The 18,652-nt window shown below is 37.1% G+C and overlaps 3 protein-coding genes and 2 long non-coding RNA genes across 5 annotated transcripts; 2 read left to right on the forward strand and 3 right to left on the reverse strand.

Moving 5' to 3' along the window:
* The first annotated feature begins 287 nt into the window (after window positions 1-287).
* Window positions 288-2,425, forward strand: LOC149050526 (uncharacterized). The gene is made up of 2 exons (XM_089198083.1): window positions 288-429; window positions 1,576-2,425. Exons 1-2 carry the CDS (start codon window positions 381-383, stop codon window positions 1,905-1,907), a joined length of 381 nt encoding a protein of 126 aa, XP_089054209.1. The 5' UTR covers window positions 288-380; the 3' UTR covers window positions 1,908-2,425.
* LOC113669683 (aspartate aminotransferase, cytoplasmic) lies at window positions 2,185-10,295 on the reverse strand. Its single transcript, XM_027185761.2, has 9 exons — window positions 10,088-10,295; window positions 9,751-9,941; window positions 7,622-7,730; window positions 6,543-6,661; window positions 5,917-6,021; window positions 5,401-5,551; window positions 4,514-4,679; window positions 4,125-4,267; window positions 2,185-3,165 (listed from the first exon to the last, which is right to left on the reverse strand). The coding sequence occupies exons 1-9, from the start codon at window positions 10,203-10,205 to the stop codon at window positions 3,023-3,025; spliced, it is 1,245 nt and encodes a 414-aa protein (XP_027041562.2). The 5' UTR covers window positions 10,206-10,295; the 3' UTR covers window positions 2,185-3,022.
* Window positions 10,286-18,343, forward strand: LOC113669692 (charged multivesicular body protein 3). Its single transcript, XM_027185773.2, has 7 exons — window positions 10,286-10,440; window positions 12,665-12,725; window positions 12,857-13,036; window positions 13,762-13,883; window positions 16,287-16,398; window positions 16,846-16,886; window positions 17,334-18,343. The coding sequence occupies exons 1-7, from the start codon at window positions 10,396-10,398 to the stop codon at window positions 17,424-17,426; spliced, it is 654 nt and encodes a 217-aa protein (XP_027041574.2). The 5' UTR covers window positions 10,286-10,395; the 3' UTR covers window positions 17,427-18,343.
* On the reverse strand, window positions 11,396-13,639 carry LOC149050527 (uncharacterized). Its single transcript, XR_016184186.1, has 3 exons — window positions 13,562-13,639; window positions 11,978-12,032; window positions 11,396-11,532 (listed from the first exon to the last, which is right to left on the reverse strand). It is a non-coding gene; the product is annotated as an uncharacterized LOC149050527 (long non-coding RNA).
* On the reverse strand, window positions 14,021-14,575 carry LOC149050528 (uncharacterized). Its single transcript, XR_016184187.1, has 2 exons — window positions 14,375-14,575; window positions 14,021-14,284 (listed from the first exon to the last, which is right to left on the reverse strand). It is a non-coding gene; the product is annotated as an uncharacterized LOC149050528 (long non-coding RNA).
* Window positions 18,344-18,652: the final 309 nt, after the last annotated feature.

An 18,652-nucleotide genomic window follows, 5' to 3' on the forward strand; every position in this document is an offset into this window, starting at 1 on the left:
TCATTCATGTTACTGCACTGAGCTATTTAATCCCATAATGCGAAGAATATTTCTTCCCTTTTTATTTAATGTTTTCATTATGTTTTTAAAGTGCTTGTGGTGATTTCCCACTCCTTGTTTCTTGTCTATGCAATTGGTGGCTAATTGCGTTAGAGTATAATAAACTCCTCCGACAAACATGTTCAAGAGTCTGCTTATCCAATAGCATTCGTCGGAAATTCTCCGGGTACGATTATCTGCTACGAGCAACGACGACTTTCTTCCGAAAATACTGCGCAAGGATTGATGGGTCAGGAGACCTCGCAGTGTTAGGCGTTGTCAAAACGGTTTCAACATTCACCGTGAAAGAAAGAAGAAGAAATTTCTACTCACAAGTTAACATGCATGACCTGGTTAAATATGTTTTCTTTTCGGCGACAGTACAAGTTGGTAAGTAATAGAATAAAGATCGAGAATGAAAGACTTACCCTATAAATATGTAAAGGACGGACATGTAACTCTCGCACTGTGAATAGAATTTCAAGGTTATAACAGCTCCGCATTTCAATACAAAAACCTAGATGGTCGCGACCATGAAGGTTGCACCATATTACCTTTTTTTAATTCTCCAAATGCACAAGGTAAAGTGTAAGCCTTCGTCACTTAATTAATCTACATCGAAGGACTGTTTTTTTTCTTCATCGGCCTAGAACAATCTCTACCGACTTGACGGAACAGTTAAATGATAGCTTCACTTTGTGTTTCTCATGCCACTTAACACTGGAGTCAAGGCTTGTTAAAACCCATAAATACATGTTTAATGAAGATACCGTGGGGATTGAAGAGTCTACCACAGAGATTAACAGCATGTTGTCGAAACAATAGCTTGAAAGGAACTTAATAACTGTCCTTTTATAATACGTCTTGGTCAGTTAATCGATATGGCTTAAGGTATGATTTCAACAGCTAAATAGTAATGATGCCCATGTGGAAGACCTTTGCTGAGGTCGATACTCTTTAATCATAATGACGGAACAAGTTTATATCTCGGATGCAAAACTGAGGGTGATACTGATGCAGATTATCCAGGCTCACGACCGTTATTTTCACACCAGCACCAGATATCACCTTACTCACTGTCTCCTACAGGATCTCATCTTTCAAAAATTCAAGATAACATAGGGATATTAAAGTCAATTCCACTTTTCGTATATTGATCCATAGATGCGATGGAATAAAAATTTGTTAACGCTTCAGCCAAATTTGCATGTTAGTTTTAAACTTTCCATATTAACCTGAATACTCTAAAAACTGTCACAACGAAGGCAGGTGGCCGTTTTCATAACTTCACTAAATGAGCGAGATATGTGTATTCACCTTACTGGTCAGTATAGATTTACCTTGATCAGGTAATGAGAATCTAACCCTACGTTCGAGAGGAGATATATACTATGATATTTGAAGAATCCATGTCGGAATTCTCTTCATAGGCTTTTCCTTTTCTGTTTTTTGTCTTGGAAATATTTTCTAGGTCTCGACGTTTTCATATTTTGAGGATCAAATTGCTCACTGAGTTTTTTAAAATTATTATTTTAGGTTTATCTTTGACATGTTATACATGTTATTCTTCCTCGAACTGGACTCAATGTGATGCAAGTCGAACAAAATACGTTTGTGAGCCATGGTTAGATGTTTGCGCCAAGACAAGGTCAACATTCGACATCCGTGGAAAAAGGTTTGATGTTTATGAGCGAGGATGTTTTGTAGCAGATTTTTGTAACACAGTGGCTTGCAAGTACATTGGCCAAGCCGAAAACTGTGATATCACTTGCTGCGACTACGATTTATGTAACGCTACTGCCTTGCTAACATCAACTAAGGTTTTCGTTGTAATTTCTGTGATTTTATCTTTGTTCGGGTACGTTTAACATGCTTGATTGGAGCGCTCACAACCAATCTAGGCCAACTATGGTAATTACAACTACTACATTTTAAAATTTGTTTATATGATGAGGGTAAAATGCCGGTTTCACCAATTTGATTGTCTAGCTGGCTGCGTTGGACTTTTTTTTACGGTATTATTCATGAGCCAACTTAAAGGCATGTCTCGCCAACAAGAGACTGGGAGTGCCCTAAAATGTGTAAAGAGATGTTGTTGACAGAGAACAAAGCACTACGAAAGGATTCACGAGGAACCTGCAAATCTACTGATATGTACGTCTTTTTATTTCAACATGAGGACCCATATTCCAGGGCGTAAAAAGATTCTTATGAGAGCAATGTGCTCACAGCAATGTTATTTCATGAGCATTTTTCAGTTAAACGCGATATGTTTTTATTGTAGCAAACACGAAGTGAGGATAAGATAATTATTGAATATTACTTCTATTGAACTAATAGGTAACATTTATGCCCATGAGCTGGTAAAATTAAAATTGAGCGAGCAAGAGTAATGGTAATTAACGAAGTGTCGCGCAAGAAATTGCCTGAACAAATTGGAAAATTCATATTACTCAAAACATTTGTATTTGCACAAGAAGAGCTCTCATGGAGGCAACGCACTTTCCCTTCCCATGTCATTCACCCTGTCTTTTTTGCACCCTTAAAATAAGTGGGTTTTTTGAAGTCAAGAATTATCACAACACTTATCCTGCATCACATCACTGAACGGCTTACAGGCTCCGCCCTGACAATGGCTATGACAACTTTGTATTGAAGGTGAAAGGTTTATTGATATTTCACCCAGTAGGGAAATTTTAATACAAATGAGACCCTCCTTTGTAAATAAAATCAGCCACAATTGACCTGACGATTAAAATATAAGTGATCACACCGCATTTCAGTTTGTCTGATTGACAAACGTTGTCCCTTGTAAATACAAATCGTTAAATTATGAGATGACTGTCAGCTTTATCCATTCACACGAATACCTCTTGGGCGATTTCACACTGACGTGAATGATGTGTCAGCACGCACGCAGATTTCACACAGATTAGCTTTCACAACAACAAAAATAACCAGCAACCAAAAGCTATAGACTTGATCAGTCGGTAACTGTGGTGACAGCTTCATGAATCGCCTCAGCGATGTAGTCGACATTATGGTGAGTGATCCCACAAATGTTTACCCGTCCGCTGTTCAGCAGGTAGATGTGGTAAGACTTGGCTAAGAATTCCACTTGTTTTACTGCAGAGAAACACAACATGATCATTTGAAATCACGCTTGTTTCTACTGGTACTTCAGTTAAACCCCCCTGAAAATTGTCTCGCAGTAGATAAACTAGATTTGCAAGGACTTCCTGGTGTGCCATGAAACCTTTTTAACTCCCCTTAAACGTTGCCAGACATCTTCCTTGATGTCAAAATGGTGAATTGCTGCATCATGAAGAATGCAATCACGAATAACAAAGGAAATTCTTGTACCTTCACAGGAACAATAATAAAAATTTTTGAAAACTCTTTTCAATGACATTTTAAATTGCGATGATGTTCATGAAGGTTCGAGTACACCATTTCTTGATTGACTTAGATAGCAAACCTAAAGAAGAGCTACGAAAAACTGTTCGCTGAAGACACCAGCAAAGAAAACCTGTAAACAAAACTGCCAAAAAAAAAAGACTTCCCAGAATATAGCCCCTGACAACCCCCTTGATAAATTGTACTTATCAAATTGTCTTAACTAAGGAAGTTCTCCCTTTAAGTTCTTTCAATATATAATTTGGTTTTATCAACTACATGTAGTTGTTAATGTAAATTGGCCACCGTGTTGTGTTCTTGGGCAATACAATTTCCTCTCACAGTGCCTTTTTCCACCCAGGAATACAAATGGGACCAGTGGATTGTCTGGGAAGCCTGAGAGAAAGCTGAGGAGTAACCTTGCGATGGACTGGTCACGGTGTTCCAGACTGTATGCGCCACGGCTTAGGTAGACTTTTAGACTTTTAGAACTACAGACTTCCAGTTAGAGCACCCTACTCCTTTCATGCGGAAAAAAACAACAACAACAACAACAACAAAAGAAAAAAAACAAGAAAAAGTGGGACAGGTTCCAATAGTAATGGGACACTTAACTCATAACCTTAACCAAAGGTTTGCAGAAGTCTCCATTTATGCAAACCATGCAATCATATAATAAAACCACTCACCATTCAATCCTGTAAATCCAAACATTCCCTTCTGGTCCACAATATGGTTCCACGTTCCTGGTGTTCCACGTTCTTTCAGCTTGTTGTAAAGGAGTTTTCGGCACTCTAAAATACGCCCAGCCATCGTCCTTAAAGTTTCACGCCTAAAAGTTACAAAATATCAAATTAACTAACATATCTGAAATAAGAAATGTCCTTTTAGTAAATCACCAGAGATTTCTGGCAAAACTGGAAGGAATCTGGCACTGCTAATTAGTGCCAGACCTTCGGAAAATCTTCCCCTTCCTCCTGGTCAATGTAAGTAACGAGAAAATTGATCCACGTGAGAAAAAATGAATTAACACTCACAGTGATGAAATTTTGGCTCTCAGCTAACAGATCGTTCTTACCATTCGGCAGCGTGGGCTGGGTTGTTCAGTATGGTTGCTACAATACGTGCACCATGATTGGGTGGATTTGACCACATTGGGCGGATGATTGCCTTGAGCTGGCTACGGATACGTTCAGCTGTTTCATTATCTGTTGTCACCACACATGTATGACCTGCCCTCTCATCTGCAAAGAAAAATTAGCAGCTTTGAACAAATACTTTAGTTAAAATTTATATTTTCAGTGTTTAAATAGTAATCTTTCTTTTAGCTTCCATCAAAAGCTGTTTCTAAGGTAATTACATAAACCTATGTCTATCTTCAAAAAACCCCTTTAAGCCCTGGGTCATACATGTAAGGCCATTTCATTATTCATGTTTTCCCCTATTCACATTTCATAGGGAAGCATATGCCAATGAACAATTTTCAGCTGGCTGCTGCTGTGAACAACAGTTCACATACATGATTTCATATATTTACAGTCACTATTCGTCATGGGTTTCTTACCAACCAACATAATGACCAGCTCCCAGTTGGCTTGTTAGTTCAGTTGGTGGAGCACTGCACCAGTATCCCAGAGGTCATAGGTTCAAATCCCATACAGGCCTGAATTTTTTTCAGGTCTTGTTTTCACTACTGCTAAAGTGGTACTCATTATTGCAAAGATAGCTTTAAAATTCATTCCACAACCGTGTTGCCCAAGATGGGGTAAACCAGGCTATTGCCTAAAAGCCACACATCAGAGTATCCCTGCATTGATACCTGGCACTGTGAAATTACAAAGCAACGGAAAGGAGGAGGTATCGATTAACTTTGTATCTTTTTGTTTTCACAAATACATGCCCAGCTTCAGTACACTATCAGTCCTTTTTCTAAAACACAGTCGACCACCTGCCACAAGTACTTACTGTATAATCCAAAGTTCTTGGCAAATGATTGTCCTATGACCATTTCAAATCCTTGACTAACAAAGTAGCGTACAGCCCAAGCATCCTCATCTGGGTCACCTGACACAAATCCTTGGTAAGCTATGTCAAACAAGGGAAACAGCTTTTTTCTCTGGAAAAAAGTTAAAAAAAAAAACCAAATGCACCATTAAGTAACTATTAAATTATGAAGTAACATAAGAATAAGCATCTTCAAAGCATTGATTCAAAATTTTGAAATACTCTTTTTAAGGGGGGGGGGGGGGGGTGGGTTGTACCAAGTACCCAAGGGGAGCTAACTGATAGGATAACAAGGCACAAGCTCTCTTGACCAGCTGTACCATCCACATTCCCTGACAGAAGCACAACACACCGAACAGCTTAAGCATCAAATATTCATATCAATTACATAGGCATGTATTTGATATGAATGTGTAATGACTAGTTTTAAACTATTTGGGACACCTGATTAATATGTGAATAAGTAGTTTAGAATACCTTCATTATCTCAGCAATCCTTTGCCACTGTTCCTGGTCGGGATCTACTCCAGTTGGATTGTGTGCACAGGCATGAAGCAGGATTATTGAATTATCTGGAGCATTCTGGAAAAAACAATGGTAGCAAAATAGAGGATAAGTTTTTGAAGTTCATTGTACTTAATTCTTAGCCATCTTCTTCCATCTAAGTTCATTTATAGTAGAGTACGTCTTTCTTTCCGACAGAATTGATGTTCAGATGCGCAAGTAGTTTTGCACAGTTCCTAATACATACTTTACATTTGCACTGTAGCTAAAAATGCACTGATTAGCGATTTCTATTCACATGGAAGGGTTCAAAGATGTAAGGCATTGAAAACCCATAATCATTAAACATAATTTTTGTTCAAAGTCGTTTCAGTAACCCAGAGAATTGCCAGATAGGTCTGAACAGACCTTTCCATGCAACTCTGTCCCTAATACTTAACTTTCAACTTTGTTCACACTAGTCTGCTCTTTGCTCTTTACTTTTCTCAAAGCATTTTATCATCTAGGACCCCAACCTCTTCCCTCTTAAGATAAAAAAAAAATGCTCTATCAATAACTTTAGTTTCTATAGCACAAAAATTATTATGTTGCATTTTCACCTCTAAATCTTCCCACATGCCCTGGAAATCCAAACCTTTAGTTGCTTTATCAAAGTAACGATAATCCTTGATGTTTTCAGCCTTGTAACCAGTGGCTAAAAGCATCTTCTTGTGGTTTCCTACAAACATGTGAAAGACAAACACAATTGTAGTAGACATCAGAATTTCACTGCACTAAAAGTGATATTTCTTATCAAAGAAAAACCTACAGTGTAACTTAAATTAGAGATAAAAGGGCTTCACTTGGGCTTCCAATATGGAGATGGAGTGATGATCATGAATGTTTGGATGTGCTTCCAGCGTAATAGCCATGACACTTTTTGCAATATCTGTGGCCAAGTAGACCTTCTCTTTAAAAGTCTTTCCATAAAGGTCTCCACTATCAAGGAAGGACATAAGAGTGTGCTTTGTTTGCTTTAGAGGGCTGTAAATGGCTTATTCTTGTTCCCAGAAGCCATGCAATTTTTCAGATTGTCCCAGCCTGATAATCAGTGGTTACGCAGAAACACTAGAAGAGGCCTTTTTGGAAAATATAACAAAAAATGTATCATGTTTTGTTTTGTTTTGTTTTTTCATACATTAATTTTCACTTGAACCCTTTAAAAGGAGAAATTTACTTTCTATCATGGCCAATTGTTATCTTCCTAGATTGAATAAAGATTCTCAATCTGGTTGATACACACTGCATACGTTTTTACTTTCCAGGAGTTAAACATCCCCTCCAACGTAGAGCAGGTGATTGTTGTTAAGTACTTTTGTCTATCAATGTTCCTATAATTTCCAGCAGTAAAAGTTACTCTCCATAACAAAGTAGGTGGGTGTTTATTAGTGAAGCCTTTGCAATACTGTTCCCATGGAAAAAGTACATTACAGTTGAACCTGTATTAAGCAGCATCTTATTAAGCAGTTACCCTGTATTAAGTGGTCGTTTGTCAATGTCCTGAACTTGTTTTCCTTAATCACTATAATTTTCAACTCCATTTAGTGGTCACCTCTACACTACTGTTGCCAACACGAAACATCATCAGCACAAACATAAAAATCACATTTAAAAATTATTAATAAAAAGAAAGTCTCACCCCATGTAGGATTGGAGACAAAGATAACTTCTGAATGGTAGAATTTCTTCAAGAACTCCATCCCAAGACGAAGACTTCCTGTGCCAGAGATCGCCTGAGCTGAACAAACCTGTCCAAAGAGATGAATATAACATTTCAAGACAAAAAAGTTCTTCCAGCACAAGGATACAAACAAGAGAGAATAGTGCTAGCACTGAAGCATTGGTGTGAGATATTACACGTATACAGATGTTGGCAAAAAGGTTATTGGGGAAAAAAGAAAAAGTGCATGCAACAATCTTGAAAGGCAACCTGGGCATCTGGTGATCAATAAGTTGAGTTTATTGAGGTCAGTTCATTCTTTTCTTTGTTTTTCATGAAGTTTATATTAAATAAAACTTAGTATTGCCAACAAAATAAATTCATCAAACCTGTTATGCCTATTCCTTACAGTACTGTTTTCTCAGATTTCTCTAAAATCCCAAGGTCAACACCCCAGCTGAACTGGATTAACTGAGAGCATAAGGACTTAGTAGTAATACTTTTTAGGACACTGCTGCCTGGATCTTCAATACGCTGCCTTCAGGGACAAAATTGTGTGTGGACAGCAAATCATTTTCAAAACACGCCTTTCCTTTTTTGAAATCTTTTCTATCATAATTTGCTTCAGTCTTAATTCCAAATGCTTTGTATTATAATTATTAATTGTATATTATCATCATGAATTAGTTAGTGTTTTAGTGTAGATTAACTTAGTTTATTCGGGTGAAGAGCCATTCTATGGATACACTGTAATAAAGCCTTTATTATTATTATTATTATTATTATTATTATTAATAGTCTCTAGTGGCTCCAAAAAAAATGTAATTGGCAACTAACTAGAGGGAAAAGAAGGCATGACTGAATTGTATGGCTGAAGAGAAGTAGTATATGTTAAATTCAATTTTTTCAGGGTAGACTAGCACTTGTTCTTGTTACATGTCAAGATTTGATGCATAAACCTTTCTAAAATTTTGCTTACGATTGATATTAAATTGCATTTACTAAGCTTTAGTGGTGTAATTCATTAAGATGCTTTGCAGGGTTTATACATCATTCATGTTGTCATATCAGGCATGTCTCAATCACCAGCCTGAGCTTTTCAGTTGACCAATCTGGCTTGTTGAAACATTATGAAACACTTGATTGTTGTTAACTGATTTCATTAGAACAACAAACCCTCTCTCATTTTCACAATTATTCTGACTGAAGACCAGTTCACTTTTATCTTTTGTCTCAATTGATTTCTTTTTTCTTGTAATATAAACCTACTTTTGTTGTCAGTAGTGCTTAATGAGAAACATATCTAGGCAACACACCTTCAAAGATGTCAATCTTAATAACACATTCTCTTATTTCACAATGACATCGTACAAAATCACGACATGGTATTCACTGCCAGCACCCCAACTTTTCATTTCTTTCTCACCCTACCACCCACTCCAAAGACACTGCCACACCTTCTATCGACAATATTTAAAAATGATCATCCATACCTCATGATCAGTGCTTAACTCACAGAAAGATAATCCATATTTCATGGAAAGTTTTGTGACAACAATAGTTTCCCAGGCATAAGCTGTCTTAACCCTTCAAGTCCCATGAGTGATCAAGACAGAATTTCTCCTTACAATATCAAGCAGACAAGTGATGAGAATAAAGAAAAATATTAATTAGGGGATTATTAGTTGATCCAATACCAAATTCTCCAAACTAACATCACAAGAATTATATAACAGACAGTAATGAGAATTACAAATGAGATCTTGGGGGTGAAAGGGTTAACTATATTAAAGTGTTGTCCTGTCTCAAGGGTTTGATAATTTTAGTACTCCTCTAAACCTACACTTTGTGTGAACAAAAAAACTTTCAGTTGGTAGCACTAAAACAACCCAAAAGATCTTACATGCCCGCAATGCTGATATTGGACCTCCCTACTGACAAATTTTGCTTAGGCCCCCCGCGCCCGCTATAAAAAAACAAACAAACAAACAGACAGACGAGGCGATGGCCGCCAATTACGTAATAGAGCTGATCTTCATCATTTTATAAGCCCTAGTTCCCATGGCATAAAGAGAGGAGATAATTTATGCTAAGTGTATCAAACCTACCCTATTCTCTGCCAGCGCAGGGCTGTCATTTCCCAAAAGCAGTCTGCTAGCCGCATCACAAAAGGACTTTAGACCATCGATTGATAAGTACTCATGATTTAGAATTTTCGATGCGATTTCCTCAGCGAGTCGCTTCTCAACATTCAAAACCACTGGTAGTACCATTGGATTTCCATCTTTGTCGCGATAAGCTTAATAAATCAGCAGAGAAGCAAAATTAATAAACCCAAGACACCATATCGAACTAACTTACAATTAGCAGACCGTTAATGAATATTAATAACTTTGAACAGGATCTGCTCATATGCCTCGTCTAATTTTTAAAGTAAGATTTTACCTCCAATTCCCATGTTGACTTTATTGGGATTCTGGTCATCTTTGTACATCTGATTGACACAGAAAACATGATCTGTAGGAACTCCAGGAACATCTTTGAAGATCGAAGCAGCCGCCATGTCGTGCCACTTGGCAATGCCACTAATTCTGTCGATAATTGCTCGCTGCACGCTTCGTTTCCTTCCGAACCGCAATCGACTACAGCCGTGACGTCACGAGTCCAAAAATTGCTATTTTAGGAAACTACGGGGAAATGAACGATACTCGTTCCATTTCTAAACATTTCTTCTTATTTTGCTGAAAACTACGATGGGATTGTTTGGACAAACCCCGCAGAAAGCACCAAAAGAACAGGTTTGTTAGCTTATATGGAGTTTTACGTACGTTTACGATCCTTTTATGCTAGAGCTACTGAGGAACATCACATTAAATGTGATATGCTACTTGTTATTTACTTCAGCTTAATATTGGCAAGTAAAATCCATATGTGCTTTTTCTTTTCGATCACAAAGTATTAGAGGGAGATGAAATATCTGAATGAACACTTGTATCGCCACGCTCCAAGCCCGTTGCAGACGATAAGATACTCGCTTATAATGCATGCAGTACAGTGCATGTTGAGTTTTCAAAATGAAACTGACAACTTCGATTTTTACACCAGTGAAAGCAACGGAGCTTCTTTGCGATCGTCAACTTTACGGAACGTTACTTATGGGACATAATTCAAACTCCAATGTTAATTTATACGAGGCTTTTGAAGATATGTGATTTGCAAACTAAACTACGAGATAATTATAAGTAACTGACTGTGACCACTCTATGATGACGGCCCTCAATGTAGCTCAAGTGTTGTAGATTACTAATTATGATTGAGAACAGATAGGACTTCTTACTTTGTCAACAATATTTATACCAGAGGTATTGAATTTTCTTATTAATGTCTTTTTTGATACCAAGATCCTTCATACAAGAAATGATACATATACATACACCTGTTTGTGGTAGTTTCTAGCACTGATACATTGAAGTTTCTCAGGCCTTTACAGTTTAACTTCATTATGCATATTCTCCTTACTGTTCTTTATACATCTCTCTGCCAACCATGACTTGGTGCTCACAAGGAGAATTTGTTTAACAATCAAGAGCTTCTTTAAATGGTGATCAATTCCTTTATGTTCATGACCTGTAAGTTATAGGTGATATTGTAACAAGAAATTAGATGCTAGTTACTCTTAGGGGTTAGAGTGTTAACCCTTTCACTCTCAAGATCTCAAGAGTAATTCTCCTTACTGTCTATAATAGAATTCCCATAAATTGTTGCTTCTAAGAACTTGGTGTTGGATCAAATGAATTCCCTTGTTGACATTTACCCTTATTCTCATTACCTGCCTGCTAGATAGTGTATTGATAAAACCATTGGACAGAGAGATTAGTTCCAGGTCACTCCTGGGAATGAAAGGATTTAAGTGATTGGTAGTTCTGCAATTGATCCAGGATAATTTGTATCAAAATATTACATATTCACTTGCTACTGATTGAAAAATGATCTTTACACTTACAGGTGTATTCACTAATATTAACCTACAGTACATGTACACTACATCCAATTACACATCACTGTTATCTTTTATTAGTGATCTCTCACTTGACATGTAGTACTCAGAAGGTATGCAGTGTTTAGGCAGTAGTTCATGCAAATTGTTATCTACTTTGAATTTTGAAATTTTTTAATCAAGTGTGATTTTTATTTTCTTTTGATTCAGACAAAGATAATGAATACTATGCAAAGAAAATAGGATGCAAAGCAAATTGAAGCATTTAAAGCGAGTAGTAAATATTTTCTAACATGAGGTCCATGCTTTTGCCTGAAACAACAGTGATGGCTTCCTACCTGACAAGCCCTGTACTTGTTAGGGTTTATGAAAATCCTCTAAACTGGTGTAATCCTGTAAATAAAGTAAATATAGCTGAATGCATGTCTAATTCTATTCGTACATGTAGCTTCCATGGTTGCATTCAAGAACAGGAGGGAAGATACTTTGAGGTCAGAATGACCAAACTATCAACTCTCAACTTTTATAATTTTCATTAATTGGACAGAATGATTTACATATCTCAGTAACAAGCTTTAAAGTAATCCAAATTCATGAGAAGTCTTTGCAAAAGAAGACTGAAATCCTTAACCCTCTAACCCTCTAAATGGCCATTACAGACATATGACAATATGATGAATGTGTACTTTAGGCAGTTGTGTCTGTTCAACAATTCAGCAACAGTGAAAAATCAAAATCAATTCTTATCTTGCAAAATTGTTGGTAAGTTAATAAGGTTGGGGCAGGAGTCCTTCAAACACCACACACATCTTGCAGATACTCATCCTGAAATGCAGAGTTCTTTGCATATCTGCTAACCTTGGAGACTTGGAGCAGAACAACATTTGGTATTAATAATTTTTAAAATTTAACATTTGTTATCAGCTACCAAAACAAGGCAGAAAAAAATTGAATAAACCTTGAAGTGACTGGCTCAAAAATCAGTGTCAATACACAGTGTAACTTAGTCTTTTTACAATGTACAGGTACAAGAATGGTGCAGAGGCTTGAGGAAAGAAGGTCGTGCTCTTGACAGACAAATCAGAGGTTAGTGCAAGCTTGATCTTTTTTTAAATTTGATATGCAAAAAATGTCAATGAGGTATTCCTAGCAATTCACCACTAAATTTAACCATTGGAAATTGTTTTTGAAAACATGATGCATTATTGTTTTTGCAGCCATTCAAAGAGAGGAAGAAAAAGCTAAAAGGTCTCTCAATGACGCTGCAAAGAAAGGGCACAAGGATGTTTGTACAATATTGGCCAAAGAAATTATAAGATCTAGAAAAGCTGTCAACAAAATATATTCCTCTAAAGCACAGTTGAACTCTGTAGAGATGAGCATGAAGAACCAGTTGGGTGAGTCATTTTAATACCCTGAGTGTGAGCAAAACCTTTGTCAACTTTCCAGGGTTAGCTATATGTAGCAGTTCTCCAGGGTACTGAGACTATAAATTTTCTGTAAGGAAGTAAATTGAGTTTTTTATTTCTAGTACAAAGAAAAAGGTGTATCAACATTGACTAAATTTCATCTCCTCTGTAGATTGAATTAGTTTTTCTTTTTTGCAAGGGTGGTTGTATTTGTGAATTTTTTTTGTGAGTATGAGGAAGGTAACTAAAATAAAACAGTTCCAGATGTACATGTACATGAATTGTATTTCAGATTTCAGAGGGAAGCATCACTGAAAAATGAGTGATGATCTTTTTCTGTGTCATTCTTGCAAGAATTGACATTCTTTTGCTTTTGTACAAAAACAAGTTCCATGAATGTAATCTTGTATTTATTAGTATGTGAAAAAATTAAATTACCAAACTTATATCCCAAACTGACTTGAAATTTGCACCAAGTATTAATTTCAATCATTGTGGTAGAATTTTATATACTGGTAAAATTTCAGCTCTGTTGTATTTGGTTCTATAATGGAAGACACCATACTTCTCATTTTTCTCAGCTACACTTTGAATGGCTGGTCCCTTATCACGAGCTTTTTTGAATAACAAGAGAATATATTATGATTAGTGACTTACAGAATACTTATCATATATTAAAAAATAATTTCACTACTTGTACTCATTTTTCTCAGCTACATTGCGAATGGCTGGTTCCCTAGAAAAGAGTAGTGAGGTGATGAAACATATGCAGCAACTGGTGAAAGTGCCAGAGATACAGGCCACAATGAATGAAATGTCTAAAGAAATGATGAAGGTATGCGCAGAAGAAGACAAAGAAGCTGTGCAAGCAAACTGAGAGCAATGCACATTAACAGTATATCATTTATTGGTGCATGCTTACAAACTTCAAGCTGTTTTGAACTTGAGGGAAGGTTTTTATTTATAGAGACATACAGTACCGTTCGAAGATAAGCGAACCACTCAACGCGTTCCCCACGCAGAGCCAACGCGTTGGCGTTTTGAACTTAACGCGTTTGCGTTTGCGTGTCCACGCAAACGCAAACGCGTTTAGTGAAGCTCATTAGTAGATCACACTTTAAAACCATTTTGCATAACAAGAGGCCCAAACAAAGCCGACTTTTTTGTCACATTCGCCTTAGCATCTCCACGGTGTCTGTGTATTCCCGATAACAAGCGTTATCCAAAGATCTGTTCCTGATGAAAAAAAAAAAAAACCGAACTAAGAGTCAAACGATTTCATTTTACAACCTGTAATTTGTGAATACTTTCGAAATTCTCTTTCACCTGTATCCCAAACTGTTTTTTTTTTTTTTTTTTTTTTTTGGTCGATCGATTTTATGTTTACGTGCCGCATGTCTCGATATTCATCACAAGTCGCGGCGCTTGTGCTACCAAATAAATGAAATTCTAGCCGTATTAAGTTTGCGAACAACTTCGAATTCTCGGATCCAAATTTATCCTTTTCGATTGATCCTGTGTTTATGTGCCGCATGACTTTTCAATTTGACAAACATATCGACAGCTGTCGCTAGCGATGAAATTCTAGCCAGGTAAATTAGCGAACAACCTCGAAATACTCGCATCCCATGAATTATTACTTGTGTTTACGTGTCACCGCTTGTCTCGAAATTCGTTAAACAGCCCGGTACTTAGAAGATCCTCGCAGCTAAGAACACTACTGAAACTAGTAGTTGTAAGTAGGACCTGAAAACAATTTCAGGCCCGTACGGGATTTGAACCCATGACCTCTGCGATACCGGTGCAGCGCTCTACCAATTGAGCTAACAAGCCAACTGGGAGCTGGTCTTCTAATTTCATCTTTCCACCGCAGTGCAAATATGTGAATTTTCATATATCTAAATCTTCATTCACTAGGATGTTTATTTGTACCCAATTCATTGACCAGCTCCCAGTTGGCTTGTTAGCTCAATTGGTAGAGCGCTGCACCGGTATCGCAGAGGTCATGGGTTCAAATCCCGTGCGGGCCTGAAATTGTTTTCAGGTCCTACTTACAACTACTAGTTTCAGTAGTGTTCTTAGCTGCGAGGATCTTCTAATTTCATCTTTCCACCGCAGTGCAAATATGTGAATTTTCATATATCTAAATCTTCATCCCGGTACTTGTCGGTACTTTGGCAATCAACTTCAAAAATAGTTGTATACAGTTTCATTCTGATCGATTCATCTATTTGCTATTTTAGCCGTGAAATTCTAGCCGTGTTAAAAATGGCTTGCGAAATTTGCGAACAACTTCGAAATATTCAGATCCAAATTTATTCCTATCGATCAATCCTTTGTTTACGTACCGCCGCTTATTCGGAATTCGTGTCACCGCAGTGCCTGTCCCTGCTTCGCGTGATGAAATCATTGTCGTAGTTTTGGTTGCCATAAATCAGTGCACTGCTTCGAAATACTTCAGACCCTAGCCTTATTTATTTTACACCTCTACGAAGTATCACAGATGCCCCTTCACGCATACAAATATTTTTCTTTTGTCAGCACGCGCCGACAATTTTGTCAACACGCGCCAAAGTTCCGTAAATTCAAAATGGTTTTCAGTTGCGGATGAAGGCCGTCCTTTGAGTTGGTCAACAGTGGATGCAAAAGAAAGAAGGTTGGAGGTGGCAAAGTGAATAACAAAGGCGATACGGGTCGATGATCAACGCGTTAGCTAAAGCGTTAGCGAAAGAGCACTAACGCGTTGACTTCTTCGAGCCCACGCGTTGACAACGCGTTAGGTGGTTCGCTTATCTTCGAACGGTACTGTAACAGAATAGTTTCTTTCATTAGATTTATGATTTTAATTTGACTAGAATTTGTCAGTTCCCAATCACATTCTAAAGTATGTGGTTTCAGGTATGCATTGCTCTAGATGCTGTTCATACCATTGCATTTCTTCTAGATTTACATTATGCTATATTATAAACTTAGAGTTGACAGTGTGGTAACTGTTAACCCTTTTAGGCCTAGATCAAATTTGTAATTCTCCTCACTGTCAACCATACAATTCTCATAATGTTAGTTCAGAGAATTTAGTATTGGATCAATTAATTATCCCCAAATTGATATTTTTTTTCTCATCACTTATCTGGTAGATATTGTATTGATATTGTAAGGAGAAATTCTGTCTAGGTCACTAGTAGGACTTAAAGGGTTAACATGTGTTTTCAATTACATTAAACCTATTTCCATGCAGGCTGGTATAATTGAAGAGATGTTAGAAGACACATTTGAAGTATTAGAAGATGATGATCTGGAGGAGGCTGCTCAGGAAGAAGTTGATAAAATTCTCTTTGAAGTAACAAAAGGTCATATATTTTGCTTTTGTATTTTAATTTATAGTTTTATAATGCAAAAAGGACATGTACTGTGGAGAACTTAGAGCATGAAAAAAATAAAAAAAGAAAGATTCACTGAGCTGCTGAATTTGAGTGGAAGAAATATGGTCAATGCTGATTGATTCACTTAGAACCAGGAGGATTATCATTCATGAACCCTGAATTCTACTACACTGTGATTGCTCTTTTTTTAATCGTTGAGTTGATTATGGTTAGGTTGTCGTTTCATTTGTTACAAAGTAATTGCCAGTTCTGTTATTGAATCACTTAATCTCTGTTGGTTACTAACAAGCCAATTTTAGTGATCAATTCAACATACATGTAATTGTGAGTGTGTATTACTGTAGTAAGGGTTTTTCTTTCTTTCAAACAGCACAAGTGTGAAGTATTTTAATCAGTTATTGTTTTGTTGTTTAGGTACCCTTGGCCAAGCTGGGCATGTCTCAGATACACTACCAGTAAGTATTGTGATATGAAAAGTTCCTTTGGGCATCACTGATTAAAGTCAATCCTATCATATTTGTACCATTACATAACTTATGGGAATGCCAAACAAACTGGTTTATTTCCTCTTTCAAGGATTAGCTGGTATTTATCCAATTCTTTCCACATGGTGTTGTACTGTGATGAAACTGCTTTATGTTTTCTTTTCTTTCTTTGATCAAGTTTCCTTTTAATTACAACATGTAATCATGCATGTGTAGCCTCAGTTTGACTTGTTTTTTTTAACTACATGGCTTATTATGACTGCTAACAGTTTTTTTGTTCTCATTTGAATAAATAGAATATAACTGACAGTCAGGGCACACACTGCATGTGGTAGCGAAATTGTTTTTTCCTTCTTGAAGACAACAACATGATTAGAATGACATGATTATTTTTAAAATTCTTTCCCATTCTGTTAGGGAGAACAGGAAGGGGCAGCAGCGATGGTTCCATCAGATGATGAAGGTGAAATGGAGGACATGAAGGCTCGACTGGAGGCTTTACGAAGTTAAATAACTGCACAAGAGATTCTATGTAAACCCTGGAGCTGGGTTGAAATAACTAGAAAAACTAGCATCTCAGATTTTTTGTACGTTTTTTTAGCATTATCTTGCCTTTTCTTCTCCTTCTCTCTATCTAAGCTCTACTCCATTAAAGAGAAGTCTCGGACACATTGCAACTGAATGGCACAAAATAGCTAACCAGGTTTTAAGTTAAACTAGTTACATTTATTTTTTTTAAGAACAAGAAAGGCGACGAGCTTTTCGCTTCGTAGCAGTGAAAAAGTTAAGATTTAAATCCGTAGAGCACTATGGAGCAGTAAGTTGCATTTGCTAAGGTAGCAGTGAAAACTGGAGTACAAAGTAAGCGAGTAAGGGTAATAAATGAAGTTGATTTTTCTCCCTACGGTAGCAAATAAGCTCTTATCGGAGAATTCCTTTACAGAATGCCTTTCCAGATTCCTTTTTCAGATTTCTGTGAAAGCAAGACATTTCTGACTAGCATCGGAGTGCGGAATCCGAAGGTCTGAGGTTCGATCCTCATGGGGACTCAAAATTTTTTTTTTTGTCCCACGCTTGTGACAAGACGACTGAGAACTAGATTCCAGAGCCGTGGGCTGGGTGATTCTATTGGTTAAGTCAAAACCAATAATTCAGAGCATATGGTTCGCTGGAAGGGTTCCTTCTACTAACAGTGTAGGAAATCGTAGAAAGTGACCTCATATCTTGTTTACCGCCCGCTAGTTCGTACATTCTTGCCCTTTTTTTGCTTTAATTCAGCAAGAGAAGAAAACCTTTGTAGCTTTTTCTTGTTTTAGTGATGAAGGTTTCAAGGTTTCATGTAAATAGTTACTTAGTTCACTTGAGTAAATGTGTAGAACAAATTAATTACGGTCGATTTCACGCAAAATATATTTTAAAAAATGGAATCGTTTGAAATGATTAAATTGCTTTACGTGTGGACTTGTACGACAGTGACCGCCCTTTATGATATAGTCCGCGTCTGGCTAAGTTGCTGATGTTGTTCCACCCAATGGCAAATTCATAAACGTATGCTGTTGGTGGGAAGTTCCCATCTTCAGAGGTCTGATCGCATTGGCTCCTTGAAACCGTGTGTGAACTTTGTGCGCTGTACAAAATTCTGAAAATTCTTTGCGAAAATGTACTAAATCACGCAGAACACGCACTTCCCTCCTCGACTTTCCTAGCAATTCAGTTGTAATTTTCGCGTAGCATTG

Source organism: Pocillopora damicornis, chromosome 2, assembly GCF_964200805.1.
Source record: "Pocillopora damicornis chromosome 2, jaPocDami1.2, whole genome shotgun sequence".
Classification (NCBI taxonomy): Eukaryota; Metazoa; Cnidaria; class Anthozoa; order Scleractinia; family Pocilloporidae; genus Pocillopora; species Pocillopora damicornis.

What these genes read in the sequence shown, in the direction of transcription:
- LOC149050526 (XM_089198083.1), top strand. Translation starts at nt 381, where the DNA reads ATGCATGACCTGGTTAAATATGTTTTCTTTTCGGCGACAGTACAAGTT. An exon ending in TTCGGCGACAGTACAAGTTG is followed by an intron (nt 430 to 1,575) that starts GTAAGTAATAGA and finishes TTATTATTTTAG; the next exon opens with GTTTATCTTTGACATGTTAT.
- LOC113669683 (XM_027185761.2), bottom strand. Translation starts at nt 10,205, where the DNA reads ATGGCGGCTGCTTCGATCTTCAAAGATGTTCCTGGAGTTCCTACAGAT. An exon ending in CCAGCCCACGCTGCCGAATG is followed by an intron (nt 4,268 to 4,513) that starts GTAAGAACGATC and finishes TGTAACTTTTAG; the next exon opens with GCGTGAAACTTTAAGGACGA. An exon ending in TGGATTTACAGGATTGAATG is followed by an intron (nt 3,166 to 4,124) that starts GTGAGTGGTTTT and finishes GTTTCTCTGCAG; the next exon opens with TAAAACAAGTGGAATTCTTA.
- LOC113669692 (XM_027185773.2), top strand. Translation starts at nt 10,396, where the DNA reads ATGGGATTGTTTGGACAAACCCCGCAGAAAGCACCAAAAGAACAG. An exon ending in TGTCTAAAGAAATGATGAAG is followed by an intron (nt 13,884 to 16,286) that starts GTATGCGCAGAA and finishes ATTTCCATGCAG; the next exon opens with GCTGGTATAATTGAAGAGAT. An exon ending in TCTCTTTGAAGTAACAAAAG is followed by an intron (nt 16,399 to 16,845) that starts GTCATATATTTT and finishes TTTGTTGTTTAG; the next exon opens with GTACCCTTGGCCAAGCTGGG.